We start from the raw sequence: 20,893 nt of genomic DNA, 5'->3' as shown, positions 1-20,893 counted from the left end.
CCCAGGACCCTTCCATTCTCTCCCAGTTCGCCTAAACTCATCCCAGTCCCCCCCAATTCCCCTAAATCCATCCCAATCCCTCCCAGTCTCTCCCACTCCCATCCCAGTTGCACCTAAATCCATCCCAGTGCCTCCCAGCTCCCCTAAATCCATCCTAGTCCCCCCCACTCCCATCCCATTCCCTCCCAATTCCCCCACTCCCATCCCAGTTCCCCTAAACCCAGCCCAATCCCTCCCAGCTCCCCCTAAATCCATCCCAGTTCCTCCCAATTCCCTAAATCCAACCCAGTCCCTCCCAGTCTCTCCCACTCCCATCCCAGTTCCCCTAAGGCCATTCCAGTCCCTCCGAACCCTCTCATAACCCACCCCAGTCCCCCCAACTCCCATCCCAGTCCCTCCCATTTTCTCCTATTCCCATCCCAGTCCCCCCAGTCCATCCCAGTCCCCCTAAAGCCATCCCAGTCCCCATCCCAGTCCATCCCAGTCCCCCTAAAGCCATCCCACTCCCCATCCCAGTCCATCCCAGTCCCCCCAACTCCCATCCCAGTCCATCCCAGCACGCCCCACAAAGCCTTAAACCACTTTAATCACAAAAATAGACTCTGTGCGGCGGCTCCTATAAAAAGTGGGGGGGGGGTCGGTCCGGGGGAGGGGCGGGCGCCCCCCGCCCGTGTCAGGAGCAGGCAGGGGGCTCGCGGCACGGGGGGCGCGCCCCGAAGAAGGCGGGCTCGGTCAGGGGGTGCAGCAGCAGCAGGAAGCCCAGCACGCCCAGCAGGTACGCGGGCAGCAGCGCCCGGCGCCGCGGGTGCCCCAGCGCCGCGCCCAGCGCCGGGAAGCCCATGGAGTTACAGAAGGAGTGGCACAGCACCGGCCCCGCCAGGTGACCTGGGGACAGGGACAGCGAGGGTGGCACCCCGAAAACACAGACAGCACCCCGGGGTCATCGATATCCACCCCCCCAGTGCTGGGGGCACAGCATCCGCCCACCCCCAAATCATCCTCAGGGAGTTACGGGAGGAGGGGAACGGTCCCGGCACTGCCAGGTGAGCTGGGGATGGGAAAAGGGGGATTGGGGACCCCAAAAACCCACCCCAAACACAGCTGGGGACAGGGAAAGGGGACTGAGGACCCCAAAAACCCACCCCAAACACAGCTGGGGACAGGGAAAGGGGGACTGGGGACCCCCAAACACACCTGGGGACAGCAAAACAGGGACTGGGGACCCCAAAACCCACCCCAGACACACCTGGGGACAGGGAAACGGGGATTGGGGACCCCAAACACACCTGGGGACAGGGAAAGGGGGATTAGGGACCCCACAACCCCCCCAGGCCCCCAAACCCACCGGTCCTGAGGAAGAGGAAGGCCGTGTAGGCCCCAAACACGGCTGTGTAGGAGAACTGGAATGCTAGGAGGGAAAAAGGGGGGTCAGGGACACCCCAAAACCCCCATGGAGACCCCCAAACCCCCACAGGCCACCATGAAAACCCCCCAGACTCCCCAAATCCTCACCTGGACACCCGAAATTCCCTCAGGACACCCCAAATCCTTCCCCTGGATACCCCAAATTCCTCCTGGACATCCGTGAGAACCTCAAATTCCCCCCAGACACCCCAAATCTTCACCCTGGAGACCCCAGACTCCGTCAGGACACCCCTGGAACCCCCCAGATTCCCCCCAGACTCCCCAAAACCCCCCTCACCTGCTGCCATGAAGATGCTGCCGACGGAGCCGTGGCGGAAGCGGAGCTGCTCGATCACGTGGTGGAAATGGGCTGAGGGAGCAGGGTTTGGGCTTTTTGGGGGGTTTGGGCTTTTTGGGGGGTCGGGGAACATTCAGAGGTGCAGGAGAGGGGAGTCAGGGGGAGTTTTGGGGTATTTTGGAGTTATTTTGTGGTCCCACTCATCGACCCCAAAGAACAGGGGCCATGCCAATATGGAAGGGTTTTGGGGTGGGTTTTGGGGTGGGTTTTGGGGTGGGTTTTGGGGGTTTCAGTCACCAAGCCTAAAGAACAAAGAACAGACCAGACTGGGAAGTGTTTTGGGGTGTTTTTAGGGTTCCACTCACTGACCCCAAAGACGAGAGCCCAGGTCAGCACAGGGATGGTATTTTAGGGTAGTTTTGGGATATTTTAGGTTTCCACTCACTGCCCCAAAGAACAGGAGACAGGCCAACACAGGGCTGGTATTTTAGAGATATTTTAGGGTATTTTTGAGATATTTTAGGTTATTTTTGGGATGTTTTAGGGCTCCACTCACCGACCCCAAAGAACAGGGGGCAGGCCAGCACGGCGGGGCCGGGCCCCGTGCAGGGCACCAGCATGGGCAGCATGCAGGCCCTGAACACCAACTCCTCCGTCAGCGGGGCCACCACCTGGTTCCGCAGCCAGCGCACGTCCCCCAGGCACAGCGCCCACACCCGCGGGTCTGGGGGACCCCAAAACCCCCAGGGAGCTGAGCCCCGAAATCCCAAACATGACAAACCCAAAAAAACCCCCAAAAAATCCCCAAAACCCAAAAAAACCCAGCCCTGGTTCCGTACCCACAACATGTTCCCCCCAGCACAGTGACCGCACCGAGTCTGAAGGACCCCCAAAATCCCATAGAACTGCCCCGCAAATCCCACAGGACTGATCCCCAAATCCCAGAGAAGTGATCCCAAAATCCTACAGAACTGAACCCCAAAATCCCACAGAACTGATCCCCAAAATCCCATAAAACTGATCCACAAATCCCAGATTCTCACAGGTTCCCCAAAGCCAATAAAAATCCAAAACTATCCCAAACTCCCCCATTTCACCCACTCAACCCCCCCCCAACCCCCCCCCCATTCCATTCCCTGTGTTGGGGACCCCCAGCCCCCCCCAAACCCCAATTCCTGAGCCCCCCAAAATCACGCCCCCTCCCCCAAATTGCCCCCCCCCCTTACCCAGGGCCACCCTGATGCCATCGAGCCACCGCCAGGGACAGTCCATGGACAGCTGGATCAGGGGTCCCAGGAACAGGATCTGGGGGTTGGGGGGATTTGGGGGGGGTCAGGGGGGTCGCACCCCCCTTTTCCATCCCCTGGGAGGTCAAGGGAGGGGATCTGGGGGGGTTTTCCCTGTTTTCCACCCCATACCCACCCTGGGGAGTGGGCAGGGTTTGGGTTTTGGGGGAATTTGGAGGGGGTCTAATGAGATTTGAGGGTCTCAGAAGGGTTTTGGGGGGCTCAGGGGGAGTTCTGGGGGGTCCCAGAGGGGTTTTGGGGGTCCCAGACCCTCTCACACCCACCCTGGTGAACCAGATCTGGAACCCTGCCAGAGGCTCTGGGGGGGGGGGGGGGTCAGTGAATTTGGGGAGGGTCCTGGGGGAGATCAGAGATATTTTGGGGGTCCCTTGAGTGGGTTTTGGGAGTCCTACGGGGGTCTCACACCCACCACACATGAAAGGCCCAGGCAGAGCATTTTGAGAGGGGGCTCAATAAATTCTGGGGGGGGGTCCTGGGGGTCAGGGGTATTTGGGGAAGGTTTTTGGGGGGTCACAGCCCCCCCCAGACCCACCATGGTGAGCAGCAGCGGCAGCAGCGTGGCCGGGAGCAGCCCCTCGAGGCGCAGCCCCAGCAGCGCGGGCAGGGGGGTGTCGGCCTGGGTGGGGGCAGCAATGGAGGGGGGGGGGGGTCAGCGCGGTTTTGGGGGGCACTGGGACCCCCCCTCGGTTTTTGGGGACCCCTCCGAGCTCACCTTAACCCCTGTGAGCTCCTTCCAGAGCCAGACCAGGGCCGGGGCCAGCCCCGACACCACCAGGACGCTGGTGAAGCGGCGCTTGATCACCGCCGGGTGGTCCCTGCGGAGGGGCTGGGGGGCTGGGCAGGGGGGTTTGCACCCCAAAAATCCCCCTGGTGTCCCCCTGACACCCCCAGGCACCCCAAAAACCCCCCCAGTGTCCCCCTGACACCCCCAGGCACTGATAAGACCCCTCCCTCAATCCCTTTTTGTGCACCTGAAATCCCCCCAAAACTCCCAAGGGCCCCCCCCAACCCTATGGGCACCCCAGGGACCCCAAATCCCCCCAGGGACCCCAAATCCTCCCCCAGCAACCCCAAATCCCCCCCAAGGGATCCCAAATCCCCCCCAGACCTCTCAAATCTCCCCCGAAATCCCCCCCAGACCAACCCACATCCCTCCTCAGACCCCCCAAATCCCCCCACACCCCTCAAACCTCCCCCAAATCCCCCCGGCTCTCCTTCAAACCCCTTGGATCCCTCTCCCGACCCCCCAAATCCTCCCCAAGCCACCCGCATCCCTCCCCAGACCCCCCCAAATCCCCCCTGCTCTCTCCCAAACCCCCCGAATCCCTCCCCAGACCCCTCAAATCCCCCCCAAATCCCCCCCGAGCCCCCCGGCTCGCGGCCGTACCTGGGCAGGGGGCTGCCCCACACGTACAGGCTGCCCACGTAGGAGCAGGCCAGGCTGAGGCAGCCGAGCAGCGCGGCCCAGCACGGCCCGGCCCGGGCGGCTCCGGGCGCCGCTGCCGACCCCGGCCCGGCCCAGGGGGAACCGGGGGGCTGCGGGGCCGCCATGGCGGGGCGGGGCCTGCGCGGGGGCGGGGCTTGTGCGCGACGGGGCGTGGTTATGGAAATTAGGTGGGCGGTGATTGGCGGGGTTTGTGGCTTGTGGGGGCGGAGTTATGGAAATGAGGATGGTCCAGTAATGGGCGGGGCTTGAGTGTTGTGGGGCGGGGTTATGGAAATGAGGGTGTCAGTAATGGGCGGAGCTTGTGTTCGGTGGGGGCGTGGTTATGGAAATGAGGATGGGCGGTGGGGGGACTGGGAGAGACTGGGGGTACTGGGAGAAAGTGGGGAACTGGGATGGACTGGGGGAACTGGGAGAAACTGGGAGGGATTGGGAAACCGGGGCGGACTGGGAGAAACTGGGGGGGACTGGGGGCAACTGGGAAGGACTGGGAGAAACTGGGAGGGACTGGGATCAACAAGAGAGACCGACTAAGAACCAGAAATTACTGAGACAACTGCGATTGACCATGGGAAACTGGGAGAACTGGGAGAACTGGGACTGGTGGGGGGAACTGGAAGCACTGGGGAGAGTCAACATGAACTGGGACTGGCTGGGAGAACTGGGACTGTGAGAAGTCTCTGGGGATAACTGGAAAATGAAACCCATAGAAGGAACTGGGAGCAACTGGTGTAACTGGGAGGAGCCAGGACTGGAGGAACTGGGAGCACTGGGAGGGGGCTCTGTCCTGTCCCTCAGATCATCCACTCGTCAGGGTCCTGCACCTGGGGGGTCCTGGGGGTTACTGGGAGGGTCCCGGGGGTTACTGGGAGTCCCCAGAGGAGGGAGGGACCCCCAAACCCCACCTGGCTCTGGTTGCTCCAGGACCCTTCCTCCTCCTCCTCCTCCTCCTCCCTCTGCCCCCGGCGCTGCTTTTGGGGGGTCCCTGGGGGGCACAGGGGGGGTTCAGTGCCCGGGGTGGGTTTTGGGGACCCCCCAAAATCCCCCGTTTCCCCCTCACCCCCGCGGGGCAGCCCCGGCCGGCGCGAGACCTCGGCCCATCTGCGGCGCGCGGCCGCCGCCAGCGCCGGCGTGTCCTGCACCTGCGGGGGGACACGGTGACACCGGGGACACCCCCAAACCCCCCCCCCCAACCCGGGGGGACCCCCCGAACCCCCAAACCTGCAGGGCGCCCAGGCAGGCGCTGCGGAAGCGGCCGCTGGAGCTGGCGGCCACCACGGCCGTCACCGCGGCCACTGCCAGGGCCTGGGCTTGGGCCACGAGCTGCTGGGCCTGCAAGGGGGGATTTTGGGGGTCACGGAGGATTTTGGGGGTCGGGGGGACCCCCAAACCCCGCACCCACCTGGTGCTGGCGGCGCAGCCCCCCAAGGATGGGGTGCAGGAGGGCCCGGAGCCCCCGGGCCAGCACGGGGCGGCCGAGGCGCAGCGTGGGCTCCAGCTGGGCCAGGAGCAGCCGGCGCATCCCTGGGGGGGACCCCGGATTTTGGGGGGGGCCTCGAACCGTGGGGGACCCCCCCGGAGAGAGGGGACACCCCTGAACCACGGGGATAACCCCAAAACCAACGGGAAACCCCCAAACTTTGGGGTCAACCCAGTTCGATGGATGAGCTGGAATGGGGAGTCTGGGAAGGAGGGGTGGGGGGGCACCCTCAAGATCTTGGGGACACTCCCAAAATCTTGGGGACACCCCTGAAACAAGGAGACAGCCCAGAGGGACAACCCAAAAGCACAGGCACACCCCCAAGATGAGGAGACCTCACAGAAACTGGGGACAGCCCAAGACCCCAGGGACAACCCTAAAGTTTGGGGATGCCCTTGAGCCACGGGGACACCCCCAAAACTTGGTGACACCCCCAGAACTTGGGGACACCCCAAAATCGGGGTCCCCCCCCTTACCTGCATCGTACTCCCCAAAGGGGTCCCGGTGTCGCAGGAAGAGGAAAACCAGGAGGGTTTTGGGGTCCCCCTCGGGGGAGGTTTGGGGGTCCCCGTCCCCCTCAAGGGGCTCCCAGCGCACCCCAAAGGTGACATCGGGGGGCACCGGCTCTGTGGGGACAACACGGGGGGGCTGAGGGAGGGGAGAGCCCCGAAATTCTTCCCAAAAAACCCTGGAACTCCACGGACCTTCCTCATCCTCACTGGAGCCTCGGGGGTCTGGCAGGTTTTTGGGGTCCGGGGGGTTTTTGGGGTTCAGGGGGGTTTTGGGGTCCAGGGGGTTCAGGGGGGTTGCAGCCAGGCCGAAGCCCCCCCAGTCCCCCAGCAGAGAGGGGTCCTGCAGGGTTGGGGGGGCCGGGGGGGGCACGGGGACCCCCGCGGGGTCAAACAGGTAAAGGTGGGACGGTCAAGGAGAACAACGGGGGGGATGGGGCCCCCCAAAATCCCCCAGAACCCCAAATCCCACCTGGGCATCCCAAGATCCCCCAGGGAACCCAAATTTCCCCCTTACCCCAGCACCCTGAGACCCACCCTGGACACCCCAAATCCCACCCTGGGCACCCCAAATCCTCCCAAACACTCCAAATTCCCCCCAAACCAGCCCAAATCCCACCCTGGGCACCCCAAATCCCCCCAAACACTCCAAATCCCCCCCAAACCAGCCCAAATCCCACCCTGGGCATCCCAAAATCACTCAGGTGTCCCAAAACCACCACAAACATCCCAAACCATCCCAAATCCCACCCCAGGACTACAAATCTTCCCCAAACCACCCCAAATCTCCTCCCTGAATACCCCAAATCCCCCCCAGGAGCCCAAATCCCCCCCTGAACAACCCAAATCCCTCCCCGAACCCCATCTGAACACCCCAAATCCCACCCCAAACCCCCCGGGACCCCCGCCCGGATATTTGCACTCGGCAGAGGGGGGGTCCGTGCCCGGGGGGGGTCCCGGGGGGGCCGAGGGCGCTGACCGGGAGCAGCTCCAGGTCCCCCCCGAAGCCCGCGGCCGCCAGCGGGGGCGGCACCGGCAGCGGCAGCGGCGGCCCCGGGCACGGGCGGAGGCGGCTGCAGGGCGGCCTGTGGGGAACGGACCAGTCCGGACCAGTTTGGATCAGTACGGACCAGTTTGGATCAGTCTATCCCAGACCTACCCCCTGCCTCATCCCAGTTCATCCCAGTTTGACCCTGTGCTACTCCCCAGTTTATCTCTCTCTGTTCCGACCTGTCCCAGTCCATCCCAGTCCATCCCAGTCTCTTCCAGGATCACCTCATTGCATCCCAGTCCCTCCCAGTCCTTCCCAGTTCATATCCCAGTGCATCCCAGTCCTGAGTGCGCCAAATCCATCCCAGTCCCCTCAGTGCGTCCCAGTCCTTCCCATCCCATCCCATCCCATCCCATCCCATCCCATCCCATCCCATCCCATCCCATCCCATCCCATCCCATCCCATCCCATCCCATCCCATCCCATCCCATCCCATCCCATCCCATCCCATCCCATCCCAGTCCCTCCCAGTTTACCCAGTGAAGTGCCGGCTCTGCACCCTCAGCCTCATTCCCGCCTGTGCCCAGGGTTTCTCTGGGCTGGGGGAGAGGTGACACCCCAATTAGGGGGTCCCCAGGAGTGGGGTGACCCCAGTTAGGGCTGGGGGATCCCAATTAGGGTGGCCCCAGCTTGGGGGTCCCACCTCAGGGTTCGGGACGTGACGTTCCCATCGACGCTGACACAGAAGTGGAACTCCACCTGGGGGGGGGCGGGGGGGTCACTGGGGAGCCCCCTCCCCTTTTTGGGGACCCCGGGTCACTGGGGAGCCCCCTCCCCTTTTTGGGGACCCCTCAAACCCCCCCCCCCCCCCCGTACCTCGGGGTGCACGAGGCTGGTCCGGTGCAGGAGCTGCCACAGGGACCCCCGGGAGGGGCTCAGCGAGGGGGGGTGACAGAGCTGGGGGAGCACAGGGGAGACCCCAAAATCCCCCACGACCCCCGGGAGATGGTGGGAGGGACAGATCTGGGGGTCCTGGGGGCACCCCAATATCCCCCCCAAGGAGCTGGGCCCAGTTTGGGGGGGTCCCCACTCCATCCCCCCCCACTCCCCCCGTGTGTTTTGGGGGTCCCAGACCCCCCCATGACCCCATTTCCCCTCCCCACCCCCCGTGACCCCATTATTTCCCCCCCATCCCCCAAATCCAGGCCACCCCGACTATTTTTATCCTCCTGCCCCAATTCCTGCTCCCGGGGGTCTCCCGGGGCCCCCCCGACCCCAATTCCCCCCCCACAAGGTGACTTTTGGGGGCCTGGGAAAGAGCACAGAGAGAGGGGGGACCCCAAAATCCCCCCCAGCCCCCCCAAACCTCACCTGGAAGCTCCTTTGCACCTGAGCCCGGGCCAGGATCCGCCCGCAGCAGGGACGGGGATTTGGGGGGGCCCCCGGCAGCTCCTGCACCCCCCGGGGGGCTGGGAGGGATTTTGGGGGGCTTTAGGGGGATTCTTGGGGGGGGGGTTAGAGGTTTATGGGAACCCCCAGTGGGGCTGGGGAGGAGATTGAGAGGATTTAGGGGGTCCCTGAGAGGTTTTGGGGGGCTCTTACAGGAGTTGGGGGTGTCCCTGGGGGGGTCAGGGGGTCCCTGAGAGGTTTTGGGGGGATCCTACAGGAGTTGGGAGGGTTGTGGGTGTCCCTGGGGGGGTCAGGGGGTCCCTGAGAGGTTTTGGGGGGTTCCTACAGGAGTTGGGAGGGTTGTGGGTGTCCCTGGGGGGGTCAGGGGGTCCCTGAGAGGTTTTTGGGGGCTCTTACAGGAGTTGGGGGTGTCCCTGGGGGGGGTCAGAGGGTCCCTGAGGGTTTTGGGGGGGTCTCTGGGGGGTTTTGGGGGTCTCTTACCCCCCATCAGCACTTCAGGGTCGAGGTCATGGCTGAGGGGTCCTGTAGCTGTCACTGGAAATTGGGGGGGGGGGGATCAGGGGGGTCTGGACCCCCCAGAATCCCCCAGGACCCCCCAGGACCCCCCACCCACCTGTGAGGGTGCAGAGGGGCTCCCCCAGGGCCACCAGCAGAGCTCCCCTTCGGGGCTCCCCGTTTTTGGGGGTCCCCAGGGCCACCAGGAGCTGCTCCAGGAGCTGCAGGGCCGGGAGAGGTGGTGAGACCCCCAAAACTTCCTCCAAAAAAATCCCCCAAGCCCCCCCTCCTTCCAAAGGAGCCCAGAGACCCTCCCCAGAGCCCCTCCAACACCCCCCAAATCCCCTCAAAAACTTCCCTCGGACCCTCCACCCCTCATAGAGACTCCTGAGGGGCCCCCAGCCCACTTTAGTGACCCCTCACAGTGTCCCCCCAACACCTGCCAAGCCCTATAACCCTCATAGTGCCCCCTCAGAACCCTCAAAACCACCTCTAAAGCGCCCACAACCCTCTCTAGTGATCCCTGAGCCCAAAAAACCACAAAAATCCACAAAAAAACCCACAAAAATCCACAAAAAACCCCCCTGGCCCCCTCACGGCCTCCGCCGCCATCTTTGCCCCGCTCTCCCCTCAGCGCCCCCTGGCGGATGGCGGGAAAACCCCTGGAGGGGGGCGTGGCCTTTTGCGCCGTTGCCATGGTAACAGCCCGGTGTGGGCGTGGCCGCTGTGCCGGCGCGGTGGGCGTGGCCAGCAGGCCCCGCCCCCCGGGGTGTGATGAGCTGCCGCGGGCTCAGCGCGCGCCGCGGCCGCAGCGCAGGTAAGGGCGGGGGGAACTCACCTGAGGGGGGGTCAGACAGGGGGAGACCCCCCCCCCAAAACACCCCAAACCCACCCCAAAACCCCCCCCAGCGGTCCCGCAACCCCCCCCCGGCCCCGCTGATCCCCCCCCCGGGCACTGCGGCAGCGGCTCCGCATCCCCGGGCAGAGCCCCCACTCACACGCGTTGTCCTGAGGGGGTTTTGGGGACCCCCCCACCCCAAAATTCGCGTGTTTGTGTCCCCGACCCCCCCCCAGACCCCCCCCCAGACCCCCCCGGCGCTGCGGGCGTTGATCCCCGTTAAGAGCATTAACGGGGGGGCGTGAGGGGGGAGCGGGGGGCTCTGGGGGGGCTCTGGGGAGCCGGGGGAGGGGGCTCGGGGGAGTTCTGGGGGTCCCGGGGAGGAATTTGGGGCGCTCGGGGTTTGTTTGAGAGGATTTGGGGGCGCTCAGGGTGACCCGGAGAGTTTTTTTTGGGGGGGCTCTAATGATGGGAGGGGGCTTGGAGGAGTTTTGGGGGTCCCGGGAGGAATTTGGGGGGGTCTCGGGGGAGGTTGGGGGGGACTCAGTGCAATTTGGGGGTCCCGGGGGGGCGCGGGGTGACCCTGAGAGTTTTGGGGAGGGGTCTCGGGAGGAGGGAGGGGAACTTGGAGGAGTTTTGGGGGTCCCGCAGAGGAATTTGGGGGTCCCCCAATTCCTCTGCGGGGGGATCTGAGGGGGGGGGGGTCGCCACTGAAGTTTGATTAACGGTTAGAAGGGGATCTTAAATTAATTTGCAGAAATTCCTGTTAATTGGTGGTGTCTTCATTAACTTGGGCGGAGGGCTTATTAATTTGGGGAGGGGTCTGTCTTAATTTCATAGGTTCTTCATTAATCTGGACCGCTTTTCCTTAATTTTGGGGGGGGGGGTTTCTTCATTAATTTAGGGAAAAGTGTTGAATTCGAGGAGCATTTTAATTAAATTTCACAGGGATCTCCCTTAATGTGGGGGTCTCCGTTAATTTGGGGGGGGGTCCCCGTTAATTTGGGCTCCCTGCGGGTCACTTTGGGTGGGGGTCACCCCGTTTGTCCCCCCCCAAAAGTGACCAAACCCCCCCCCCCACTTTTCCCAGCTCCCCCCTGAGCTCTCCCAGCGTCCCCCCCCCCCAAATTTGGGGGTCCCCAAAGGCCACCATGCTGTCCCCCCCCCCTACGACCCCCTGGAGCTGCCGCGGTTCAGCGACCCCCGCTGGGACGGGGAGGGGGGCGCGGGGGGACCCGAGGAAGAGGAGGAGGAGGAGGATGAAGGCTCCGCCCGGCGCTTCGAGCGCTCCCGCATCAAAGCCCTGGCAGGTACGGGATGGGGGGGGGACACCCCAAAAATGGGGGGAAAAGGGAAAAAAATGGGGGGGAAAAATGGGGGTGGGGAAAGAGGGGAAAAGTGGAAAAAATGGGGAAAAAGTGGGAAAAAAAGTGCAGGAAAAGGGAGAAAAAGTGGAAAAAAGTGGGGGGAAAGTGGGAAAATATGTGGAAATAGGGAGAAAAAGTGGGGGGAAAGTGGGAAAAAGGGAGAAAGTGAAAAAAGGTGGGGGAAAAGTAGGAGAAAAGGGAGAAAAAGTGGAAAAAAGTGGGGGGGAAAGTGGAAAAAATGTGGAAAAATGCACAAAAATAGAGGGAAAAGTAAAAAAAAGGGGATTTGTGAGGAAAGTAGGGGAAAAGTGTAAAAACAGGGGCAAAATGCATAAAAAGTGAGGAGGAAAGTTTAAGTACTGTGGGGAAAGTGGAAAAAAATGCAGGAAAAAAGCCAAAGCAGGAGGAAAAGTCCAGAAAAAAGAGGAAAACACCCAAAAATTAGGGAGAGAATCCAAAAATGGAGATGGGGGAACCCCAAAATGTGGGAATGATCCCTAAAAAATCAGGAGAAAAATCAAAGAATGGGGTAAGACCCCAGAAAATGGGGGCACACTGTGGAAAAATGGGGGGAACACCCCAAATTTCCCCTCCCAAACCCCTTCAATCACCCCAAAACCCCCCCAGGACACCCCCAAAACCCCCCAGTCGTCCTCAGCTCCCCCAAAACTCCCCCAAACCCCCAGGAGCCCCCTCAGGGACCCCCCCCCCCCAAATCCTCTTAGCATTAATCCAGCACCGGCTGGCGCGGGGGGATCCCACCTGGGACCCCCCCAGGGGGCTGCGACCCCTGGGGGGCTTTGGGGGCAATTTTGGGGTTCTCTGACCCCCCTGTTCCCCCCTCACCCTCGATCAGGATGCGCAGAAGGGGGATTTGGGGGGCTCTGGGTGGGGTTTGGGGGTTCTGGATGGGGTTTGGGTAGTCTGGGGTGGTATAGGGAGATCTTTAGGGGATTTTGGGGGGGGGTTTTGGGGGTCCTGGGCCCCCCCCCGTGCCCCCCCAGACGAGCATGAGGCCGCGCAGAAGGAGAAGGGGGGGTCTCGGGTGGGATTTGGGGTCTCGGGTGGGATTTGGGGTCTCTGGATGAGGTTTGAAGGATTTGGGTGGGGGTTGGGAGCTCTGGGTGGGGTTTGGGGGCTCTGGGTGGGGTTTAGGGGGGATTTTGGGGGTCCCTGACCCCCCCGTGCCCCCCCAGACGAGCGCGAGGCCGTGCAGAAGAAAACCTTCACCAAGTGGGTGAATTCCCACCTGGCGCAGGGGTCGCACCTGGGCGACCTTTACAGCGACCTGCGGGACGGGCGGCTCCTGCTGCGCCTGCTTGAGGGGCTCTCGGGGGAGACCCTGGTGAGTGCGACCCCTCCCCAAATTGGGGACACCCCCCTCAAGGGAGAACCTCCCCAAAAACAGCGACCCCTCCAATGGGAACCCTCCCCAAAATATGGAAATCCCTGCGGGGACCCCCAAAAAGGGACCCCCAAAAAGGGACCCCCGGCTGCTTGAGGGGGGTCTCAGAGGGGGTTCCTGGTGAGTGCGACCCTTCCCCAAATCGGGGACACCCCCCTCAAGAGGGAAACCCCCAAAAACAGCAACGCCCCCAAAAACGGCGACCCCTCCAATGGGGACTCTCCCCAAAATACGGAAATCCCTGCAGGGACCCCCAAAAAGGGACCCCCAGCTGCTTGAGGGGGTTCCTGGTGAGTGCGACCCCTTTCCAAATTGGGGACGCCCCTCACGGGGACCGCCAGACCCTCTTGGACCACCCCAAGTCCCCTCTGGACCCCCCCAGACCCCCCAAATCCCTTTCTGTGCCTCCCACCCTCTTCTAACCCTCTCCAAGGCCTTCCCCACCCCCTTTCTATGACCTGCAGCCCCCCCAAAACCCCTCCCCAAGACTCCCACCCTCCCTAAACCCCCAACCCCTCTTTCTGTCACCCCTGGACTCCCCAAAATCCCAATTCCCACAACCCCCACCCCCTCTGCTTGCCCCCCAAACCCATTTTCCTCACCCCCCTTGCCCCCCTCTCCCCCTGCCTGGCCTGGGGGGGTCTCTGACGGTGCCCCCCGGCCCATGGGGGGTCCCTGACTGTGCCCCCCGGTCCTGGGGGGGTCCCTGACGGTGCCCCCGCCCAGCCGCGCCCCACGCGGGGCCGGATGCGGATCCACTGCCTGGAGAACGTGGAGAAGGCGCTGCGCTTCCTGCGGGAGCAGCGCGTGCACCTGGAGAACGTGGGCTCGCACGACATCGTGGATGGCAACCCCCGCCTGACCCTCGGCCTGGTCTGGACCATCATCCTGCGCTTCCAGGTGGCCAGGGGGAAATGGGGCGGGGGGCTGTGCCCATCCTGGAGCTGCCCTGCGGGGTTTGGGGTCATTTAGGGGGGTCCTGGAGCTGTCCCAGGGGGTTTGGGGTCATTTAGGGGGGGATCTGATCCCATCTGGGAGGGTTTGGGGTCATTTAGGGGGGTCCTGGACCCACCCTAGGGGGGTTTTGGGTCATTTAGGGGGGTCCTGGAGCTGCCCCGGGGGGTTTGGGGTCATTTAGGGGGCTCCTGGATGCACCCTGAGGAGTTTGGGGTCATTTAGGGGCGTCCTCAACCTGCCCTAGGGGGTTTGGGGGTCATTTTGGGGGGTCCTGGACTCACCCTGGGGTTTCAGTTTGGTCACAGAAGTCCCCAGACCTTCCCCAGGCTCCTTTTGCAGGAGTGTCTCACACCCATTTTTAGGAATCCTGACCCCACCACGGGATGCTTGCACCCATTTTGGGGGTTCCAGACCTGCTTTGGGAGGGGGTTCTTGACCCTAATCTGGGGGTCCCTGCCCCCGTTTTTGTGCCCCCCACCCCAGATCCAGGACATCAGCGTGGAGACCGGGGACACGCGGGAGCGGAAATCGGCCAAGGACGCGCTGCTGGCCTGGTGCCAGATGAAAACCGCGGGGTGAGGGGTCCTGGGGGGGTCTGGGGGGGTTTGGGGGGTCCTAGAAGGGCTCAGGGTGGATTCTGGGGGGGTTTAGGGGGTCCTGGGGGGGGTCCTGGGAGGTCCTGGGGGGCTCTGTAGGGCTGGTGCCAGATGAAAACCGCAGGGTGAGGGGTCCTGGGGGGGTCTGGGAGAATCCTGGGGGGGATTTAGAGGGTCCAGGGGGGTCCCATGAGGGGTTTGGAGGGTCCTGGGGGGCTCTGTGGGGCTGGTGCCAGATTAGAACTGTGGGGTGAGGGGTTTGGGGGGGGGGTCTCCATGTGGCTCGGGAGGTTCCTGGGGGCTCTGAGTGGTCCCTGAGGGGACTCAGAAGGGACCTGCATGGTCTGGGGGGGGTTCCCGGGGGTTTTGGGGGTCTCTGACACCCCTCCCCGGCCCCCCCCAGGTACCCCAATGTGAACGTGCAGAACTTCACCACGAGCTGGAGGGACGGGCTGGCCTTCTGCGCCCTCATCCACCGGCACCGGTGCGGGCTGGGGAGGGGGCTGGGGGGGATGTGGGGGTTACAGGGCAGGGTCAGGGGTCAGGAGTTATGGGGTGCTGTGGGTCAGTGGCTGTGGGTTATTGGTCAGTGGCTGTGGGTCAGTGATCAGTGCTCAGGTCACTGGTCATCAGTCAGTGGCTGTGGGGTGCTGTGGGTCAGTGGCTGTGGGTCAGTGGTCAGTGGTCAGTAGCTGTGGGTCAGTGGCTGTGAGGTGCTGTGGGTCAGCGGTCAGTGGTCAGCGGTCAGTGGCTGTGGGTCAGTGGTCAGTGGCTGTGGGTCAGTGGCTGTGGGTCAGTGGCTGTGTGGTGCTGTGGCTCAGTGGTCAGTGGCTGTGGGTCAGTGGCTGTGGCTCAGTGGTCAGTGGCTGTGGGTCAGTGGCTGTGGGTCAGTGGTCAGTGGCTGTGGGTCAGTGGCTGTGGGTCAGTGGCTGTGTGGTGCTGTGGCTCAGTGGTCAGTGGCTGTGGGTCAGTGGCTGTGGGTCAGTGGTCAGCGGTCAGTGGTCAGCGGTGCGGTCACCCCCAGGCCGGAGCTGCTGGACGTGGAGTCGCTGCGCGGAGCCAACGCCCTCCACAACCTGCAGAGCGCCTTTGCCGTGGCCGAGCGCGAGCTGGGGGTCACTCGGCTGCTGGACCCTGAGGGTGAGGGGCCGGGGGGGCTGGGGGAAGAACGGGGGGTCCCTGAGTGGATTTGGGGGTGGATTTGGGGGTGGATTTGGGGGTCTGACACCCCCCCCCCCCCCCGCCCCCTAGATGTGGCTGTGGAGCAGCCGGACGAGCGGTCAGTGCTGGGGGGCTGAGTGGTCAGTGCTGGGGGGCTGTGAGGGGTCAGGGGGTCTGGGGATGGATTTGGGGATGGATTTGGGGGTCTCTGGGGGAACTTTGAGGTCCCCGGGAGGGATTTGGGGGTCTGACCCTCCCTGCCCCACAGATGTGGCCGTGGAGCAGCCGGACGAGCGGTCAGTGCTGACCTACGTGGCCGCGCTCTACCATCACTTCTCCAGGATGAAGGCGCTGGCTGTGGAGGGAAAACGTGTCGGGAAGGTCCGGGGTGGACACAGGGTGGACAGATGGACACGGGATGGACAGATGGACATGGGATGGACAGATGGACACAGGGGGGGACACAGGACGGGGGGACACAGGGATGGACACACAGGTGGATGGAAAGGGGGACAGGAGGAGGAAGGGATGGACAGATGGAGAGTGGATGGCCGGACAGACGATGGACAGATGGACAGACAGATGATGGACAGATGGACCAGATGGACAGGCAGACGATGGAGAGATGGCGTTGGGGGGTGGGGACTGGGCAGAATCCGCGGGAATGGGCGGAGGGAGGGGGGGACAGATGGGATGGACAGAGGGACGGGTGGGGGATGGACAGAGGGACGGGTGGGGGATGGACAGAGCGATGGATTGATCAGAAAGAGACGGAGAAGGAGGTGGGTGGATGGACGGGGCGAAAATGGGCAGAGGGGTGTGGGGATGGATGGACAGATGGACAACGAATGGATGGATGATGGATGGATGGATAAAAGGATGGATGTAGAATGGACGTGAGGACAGACAGACGGACAAACAGCCGTTCCCCCGTCCGTCCGCAGGTGCTGGAGGCGGCGCGCGAGGCCGAGGGCCTGGCCGGCCGCTACGAGGCGCAGGCGGCCGAGCTGCTGGGCTGGATCCAGCGCTCGCTGCTGCTCCTCACGGACCGGCGCCTGCCCCGCGGCATCCCCGGCCTGCAGGGGCAGCTCCAGGCCTTCAGCGCCTACCGCACCACCGAGAAACCCCCCCGGTGAGACCCCCGACGGGGCCGGGCTCGGGGGGCTGCCCTGAGGGGTCTGGGGGCTGCCCTGAGGGGTCTGGGGGCTGCCCTGAGGGGTCTGGGGGCTGCCCTGAGGGATTTGGAGGCTGCCCTGAGGGGTCTGGGGGCTGTCCAGAGGGGTCTGGGGGCTGCCCTGAGGGGTCTGGGGGCTGTCCAGTCTGGTTTGGGGTCCCCCCCAGTGGGTTTCAGGTTTCCTCTGAGGGGTTTTGGGGCTGCCCAGAGGCTCAGAGTGAATTTTGGGTCCCCCCGCTGTATTCTGGGGTCCCCTCGGTGAATTTTGGGGTCCCCCCCGGCAGGTTTGAGGACAAGGGCTCCCTGGAGGTGCTGCTGTTCTCGCTCCGGAGTCGCCTCCGCGCCAACAACCAGCGGCAGTTCGTGCCCCGGGAGGGGACCCACAGCGCCGACATCAACAGGGTGACAGCCACAGGGGACATGGGGGTGACAGGGACAGGGGGACACTGGGGACTTTGGGGGTGACAGGGATGGAGGGACACTGGGGACATTGGGGACATGGGGAGTGACAGGGGCAGGGGGACACTGGGGACATGGTGGGGTCCCCACAGCGCCGACATCAACAGGGTGACAGCGACAGGGGACAAGGGGGACACAGGGATATGGGAGAGGACACAGCAACACAAGTGCCAGGTGTGCAGGTGACACAGGTGCCCCAGGTGACACGATGCCAGGTGTGCAGGTGACACAGGTGCCAGGTGCCCCAGGTGACACGATGCCAGGTGTGCAGGTGACACAGGTGCCCCAGGTGACACGATGCCAGGTGTGCAGGTGACACAGGTGCCCCAGGTGTCATGATGCCAGGTGTGCAGGTGACACAGGTGCCCCAGGTGACACGATGCCAGGTGTGCAGGTGACACAGGTGCCAGGTGCCCCAGGTGTCATGATGCCAGGTGTGCAGGTGACACAGGTGCCAGGTGCCCCAGGTGTCACGATGCCAGGTGTGCAGGTGACACAGGTGCCAGGTGCCCCAGGTGACACGATGCCAGGTGTGCAGGTGACACAGGTGCCCCAGGTGTCATGATGCCAGGTGTGCAGGTGACACAGGTGCCAGGTGCCCCAGGTGACACGATGCCAGGTGTGCAGGTGACACAGGTGCCCCAGGTGACACGATGCCAGGTGTGCAGGTGACACAGGTGCCAGGTGCCCCAGGTGACCGAGCCGTCCCCGCAGGCGTGGGAGCGGCTGGAGAAGGCGGAGCACGGCCGGGAGCTGGCACTGCGCTCGGAGCTGCTCCGGCAGCAGCACCTGGAGCAGCTGGCAGCCCGGTTCCACCGCAAGGCCGCCCTCAGGGAGACCTGGCTGGGGGACAACCAGCGCCTGGTGGCACAGGTGACACCGGGACCCCCACCCAGGGACCCCTGAGACCCCCCCAACCAACCCCCAGTCAGGGACAACCTGGTGGCACAGGTGACCCTGGAACTGCCCCCACCCCAGGGGACTTCCCCCTGTCCCCACCAGGACAATTTCAGGATGTGTCCCCACCCCTCTTTGTCACCCCTCAGCCCCTTTTTTTTCTCCTCCAGGACAATTCGGGGTGTCCCCGGGGTGTCCCACCCACCTTTTACCCCTTCTCCCTCCTCTCCCACCCCAGGATGATTTGGGGGGGGGAGTCCCGGGAGTGGCCCCTCCCTCACCCACCCAGAACAATTTCGGGGAGGGTCCCGGGAGTCTCCCCTCCCTCACCCCCCTTTCCCACCCCCCAGGACAATTTCGGGGGGTCCCTGGCGGGGGTCGAGGCCGCGCTGCGCAAGCACGAGGCCATCGAGAGCGACATCGCCGCCTACGGCAGCCGCGTCCGCGCCGTCACCGCCGTGGCCGCCGAGCTGGAGGCCGAGCGCTATCACGACATGGGCGGCATCGCGACGCGGCGCGACCACGTCGTGTCGCTTTGGGAAGCGCTGCGGGCGCAGGTGGCGGCGCGGCGGGAGCGGCTGCGGGCGCACCTGGAGCTGCAGCGGCTCCTGCGCGACCTGGAGCACCTGATGGGCTGGATGGAGGAGATGGAGGTGGGGAAGGGAATTTGGGGGGGGGGTCCCACGATGGGATCCCCCCCCGTCGTGACCCCCCCGGTGTCTCCAGGTGCGGCTGCAGTCGCGGGATTTCGGGCAGCACCTGAGCCAGGTGGACGATCTGCTGCAGATCCACGCCCTGGTCGAGGGGGACGTGGCGGCCCAGGCTGAGAGGGTCCGGAGTGTGGGGGCGGCGGCCGAGCGCTTCCTCGGGGAGGGGGGCGGTGAGTGACCCCTCCCCAAAATTGAGACCCCCAAAATTGGGATCCCTGGGATGCCCTGGAACCTCCAAACTCAGAGATACCTGAATGTCAGGACCCCCACTCACCTGAGACCCCCAAAACTGGGACCTAGCAAAACCCCAAAACAGACTCCCATAAACTGGGAGCCCCAAAAACCGAGACACCCCCCCCCCCCAAACACCGAATCCCTGAACACCGGGACCTCCAAATCCCAGACCCACAGCCCTCCCAAAACACTGCGTCTCCCAAATCTTTGGCATCCCTCAATCTCAGACCCTGGGACCCACAAAAATTTGGATCCCTAAACACCGTACCCCTGAACCCTGTGGATTCCAGACCCCAGGACCCCCAAGCCCCGCTGACCCCCGCCCGTGCCCCCCAGGGTACCGCCCGTGCCCCCCGGAGCAGCTGCGGGCCCGCGTGGCGGCTCTGGAGCTCCGTTACCGGGGGCTGTCGGCGCTGTCGGAGCAGCGGCGGCTGCGGCTGGAGCGCTCCCGGCGCCTCTGGAAGTTCCTGTGGGACGCGGGCGAGGAGGAGGCCTGGATGCGGGAGCAGGAGCGGCTCCTGCGCTGCCCGGAGCTGGGCCGGGACCTGCCGGGGGCCCTGCGGATGCTGAGCCAGCTCGAGGCCATCCGAGGGGCGCTGGGGGGACGCGCGGGGCCGCTGCAGCAGCTGCTGGAGCGGGGCCGGGAGCTGCTGGCACAGGGAGCCCCCGACGGAGCCGCGGGATGCACGGGAGCCGCCCCTGGATCAGTGGGAGCCACCCCTGGATCAGTGGAAGCCACCCCTGGATCAGTGGAAGCCGCCGCTGGCTCGACGGGATCCGCTGCCGGATCAATGGGAAGCGCAAAACCCGCGGAATCCGCTGCCGGATCCACGGCCGGATCAATGGGAAGCGCAAAACCCGCGGAATCCGCTGCCGGATCCACGGCCAGATCCCCGGGACCCCCCACGGGACCCCCGGAATCCAAGAACGCGTCCCTGGGACGCGCTGCTGGACCCCCGGAATCCACCCCTGGATCCACCGAGGGACTCTCGGCACCCGCCGACGGATCCACGGAACCCCCCGAGGGACGCCCGGGCGCCGCTCCCGGCTCCCCGGACCCCGCGGCCGCCGTGTCCCGGCGGATCCGGGAGCTGGAGTCGCTCTGGGCGGCGCTGCCGGCGCTGGCCGGGGCCCGGGAGCGGCGGCTCCGCGCGGCCGCGGGGCGATTCCAGCTGGAGGCGGAGGCGGCCGAGGCCGAGGCGTGGCTGGCGGCCGCCGCCCGGCGAGTGGCGGCGCCGGAGCTCGGCCACGACGAGAGATCGGCGGGGATGCTGGAGCGGCGGCTGCGGGAGCTGCAGGACGAGCTGCGGCGGCGCGGGCCGGCGCTGGCGGCGCTGCGGGAGCAGGCGCTGCCCGGCGGTGCCGCCGACGTTCCCGACGCGGTGCCGGGGCTGGCGGAGCGGCTGGCGGAGCTGGAGCGGCGGCACCGGGAGCTGGAGGAGCGGGCGGAGCTGCGGCGCCTGGAGCTGCGGGACGCGCTGGGGCTGTTCGCGGCGCGCAGCGAGGCCGATGCCTGCGCGCTCTGGGTGGGCGAGAGGGAGCAGTGGCTGCTCTCCATGGAGATTCCCGAGCGGATCGAGGACCTGGAGGTGGTGCAGCAGCGGTGAGCGCCCGGGGCTCCTCCGTGCTGCGCAGTGGAAATCCCAGAGTTATTCCCAGAGTTATTCCCGGGAAATCTCGGAGTGCCCGCGGTCGCCCCCGCTGGGATTCCCACAGGAATTCTCCCAAGAATACACAGGATCGCCCTGTTATTCCCA

The 20,893-nt window shown here is 64.7% G+C and overlaps 2 protein-coding genes and 1 long non-coding RNA gene across 3 annotated transcripts in view; 1 reads left to right on the top strand and 2 right to left on the bottom strand.

Annotated features, from left to right (window-relative positions):
• Nucleotides 1-568: 568 nt before the first annotated feature.
• LOC146764877 (CAAX prenyl protease 2-like) lies at nt 569-4,573 on the bottom strand. The gene is made up of 8 exons (XM_085563936.1): nt 4,397-4,573; nt 3,722-3,824; nt 3,542-3,625; nt 2,929-3,007; nt 2,259-2,426; nt 1,703-1,774; nt 1,346-1,408; nt 569-885 (listed from the first exon to the last, which is right to left on the bottom strand). The coding sequence occupies exons 1-8, from the start codon at nt 4,558-4,560 to the stop codon at nt 674-676; spliced, it is 945 nt and encodes a 314-aa protein (XP_085420062.1). The 5' UTR covers nt 4,561-4,573; the 3' UTR covers nt 569-673.
• An 836-nt stretch (nt 4,574-5,409) lies between these two features.
• On the bottom strand, nt 5,410-5,831 carry LOC110478855 (uncharacterized). Its single transcript, XR_002466824.3, has 3 exons — nt 5,675-5,831; nt 5,514-5,595; nt 5,410-5,438 (listed from the first exon to the last, which is right to left on the bottom strand). It is a non-coding gene; the product is annotated as an uncharacterized LOC110478855 (long non-coding RNA).
• Nucleotides 5,832-9,985: 4,154 nt separating this feature from the next.
• LOC146764876 (spectrin beta chain, non-erythrocytic 2-like) overlaps nt 9,986-20,893 on the top strand; it is a 29,328-nt gene continuing 18,420 nt past the window's right edge. Inside the window, exons 1-14 of the mRNA XM_085563660.1 lie at nt 9,986-10,155; nt 11,260-11,486; nt 12,740-12,888; nt 13,675-13,848; nt 14,389-14,480; nt 14,905-14,985; nt 15,526-15,641; nt 15,931-16,043; nt 16,607-16,794; nt 17,121-17,238; nt 18,010-18,168; nt 18,543-18,845; nt 18,919-19,072; nt 19,473-20,739. Of these exons, the coding sequence (XP_085419786.1) occupies nt 9,986-10,155; nt 11,260-11,486; nt 12,740-12,888; nt 13,675-13,848; nt 14,389-14,480; nt 14,905-14,985; nt 15,526-15,641; nt 15,931-16,043; nt 16,607-16,794; nt 17,121-17,238; nt 18,010-18,168; nt 18,543-18,845; nt 18,919-19,072; nt 19,473-20,739 (3,311 nt within the window). The remainder of the gene's footprint in view (nt 10,156-11,259; nt 11,487-12,739; nt 12,889-13,674; nt 13,849-14,388; nt 14,481-14,904; nt 14,986-15,525; nt 15,642-15,930; nt 16,044-16,606; nt 16,795-17,120; nt 17,239-18,009; nt 18,169-18,542; nt 18,846-18,918; nt 19,073-19,472; nt 20,740-20,893) is intronic.

Source organism: Lonchura striata, chromosome 31, assembly GCF_050655825.1.
Source record: "Lonchura striata isolate lonStrDom1 chromosome 31, ASM5065582v1, whole genome shotgun sequence".
Lineage (NCBI taxonomy): Eukaryota > Metazoa > Chordata > Aves > Passeriformes > Estrildidae > Lonchura > Lonchura striata.
The sequence above is the reverse complement of the archived record's forward strand: the minus strand, read 5'-3'. Positions and strand labels throughout refer to the sequence as shown.

What these genes read in the sequence shown, in the direction of transcription:
- LOC146764877 (XM_085563936.1), bottom strand. Translation starts at nt 4,560, where the DNA reads ATGGCGGCCCCGCAGCCCCCCGGTTCCCCCTGGGCCGGGCCGGGGTCG. An exon ending in TGGGGCAGCCCCCTGCCCAG is followed by an intron (nt 3,825 to 4,396) that starts GTACGGCCGCGA and finishes GCCCCTCCGCAG; the next exon opens with GGACCACCCGGCGGTGATCA. An exon ending in TGGCATCAGGGTGGCCCTGG is followed by an intron (nt 2,427 to 2,928) that starts GTAAGGGGGGGG and finishes GGGGTCCCCCAG; the next exon opens with ACCCGCGGGTGTGGGCGCTG.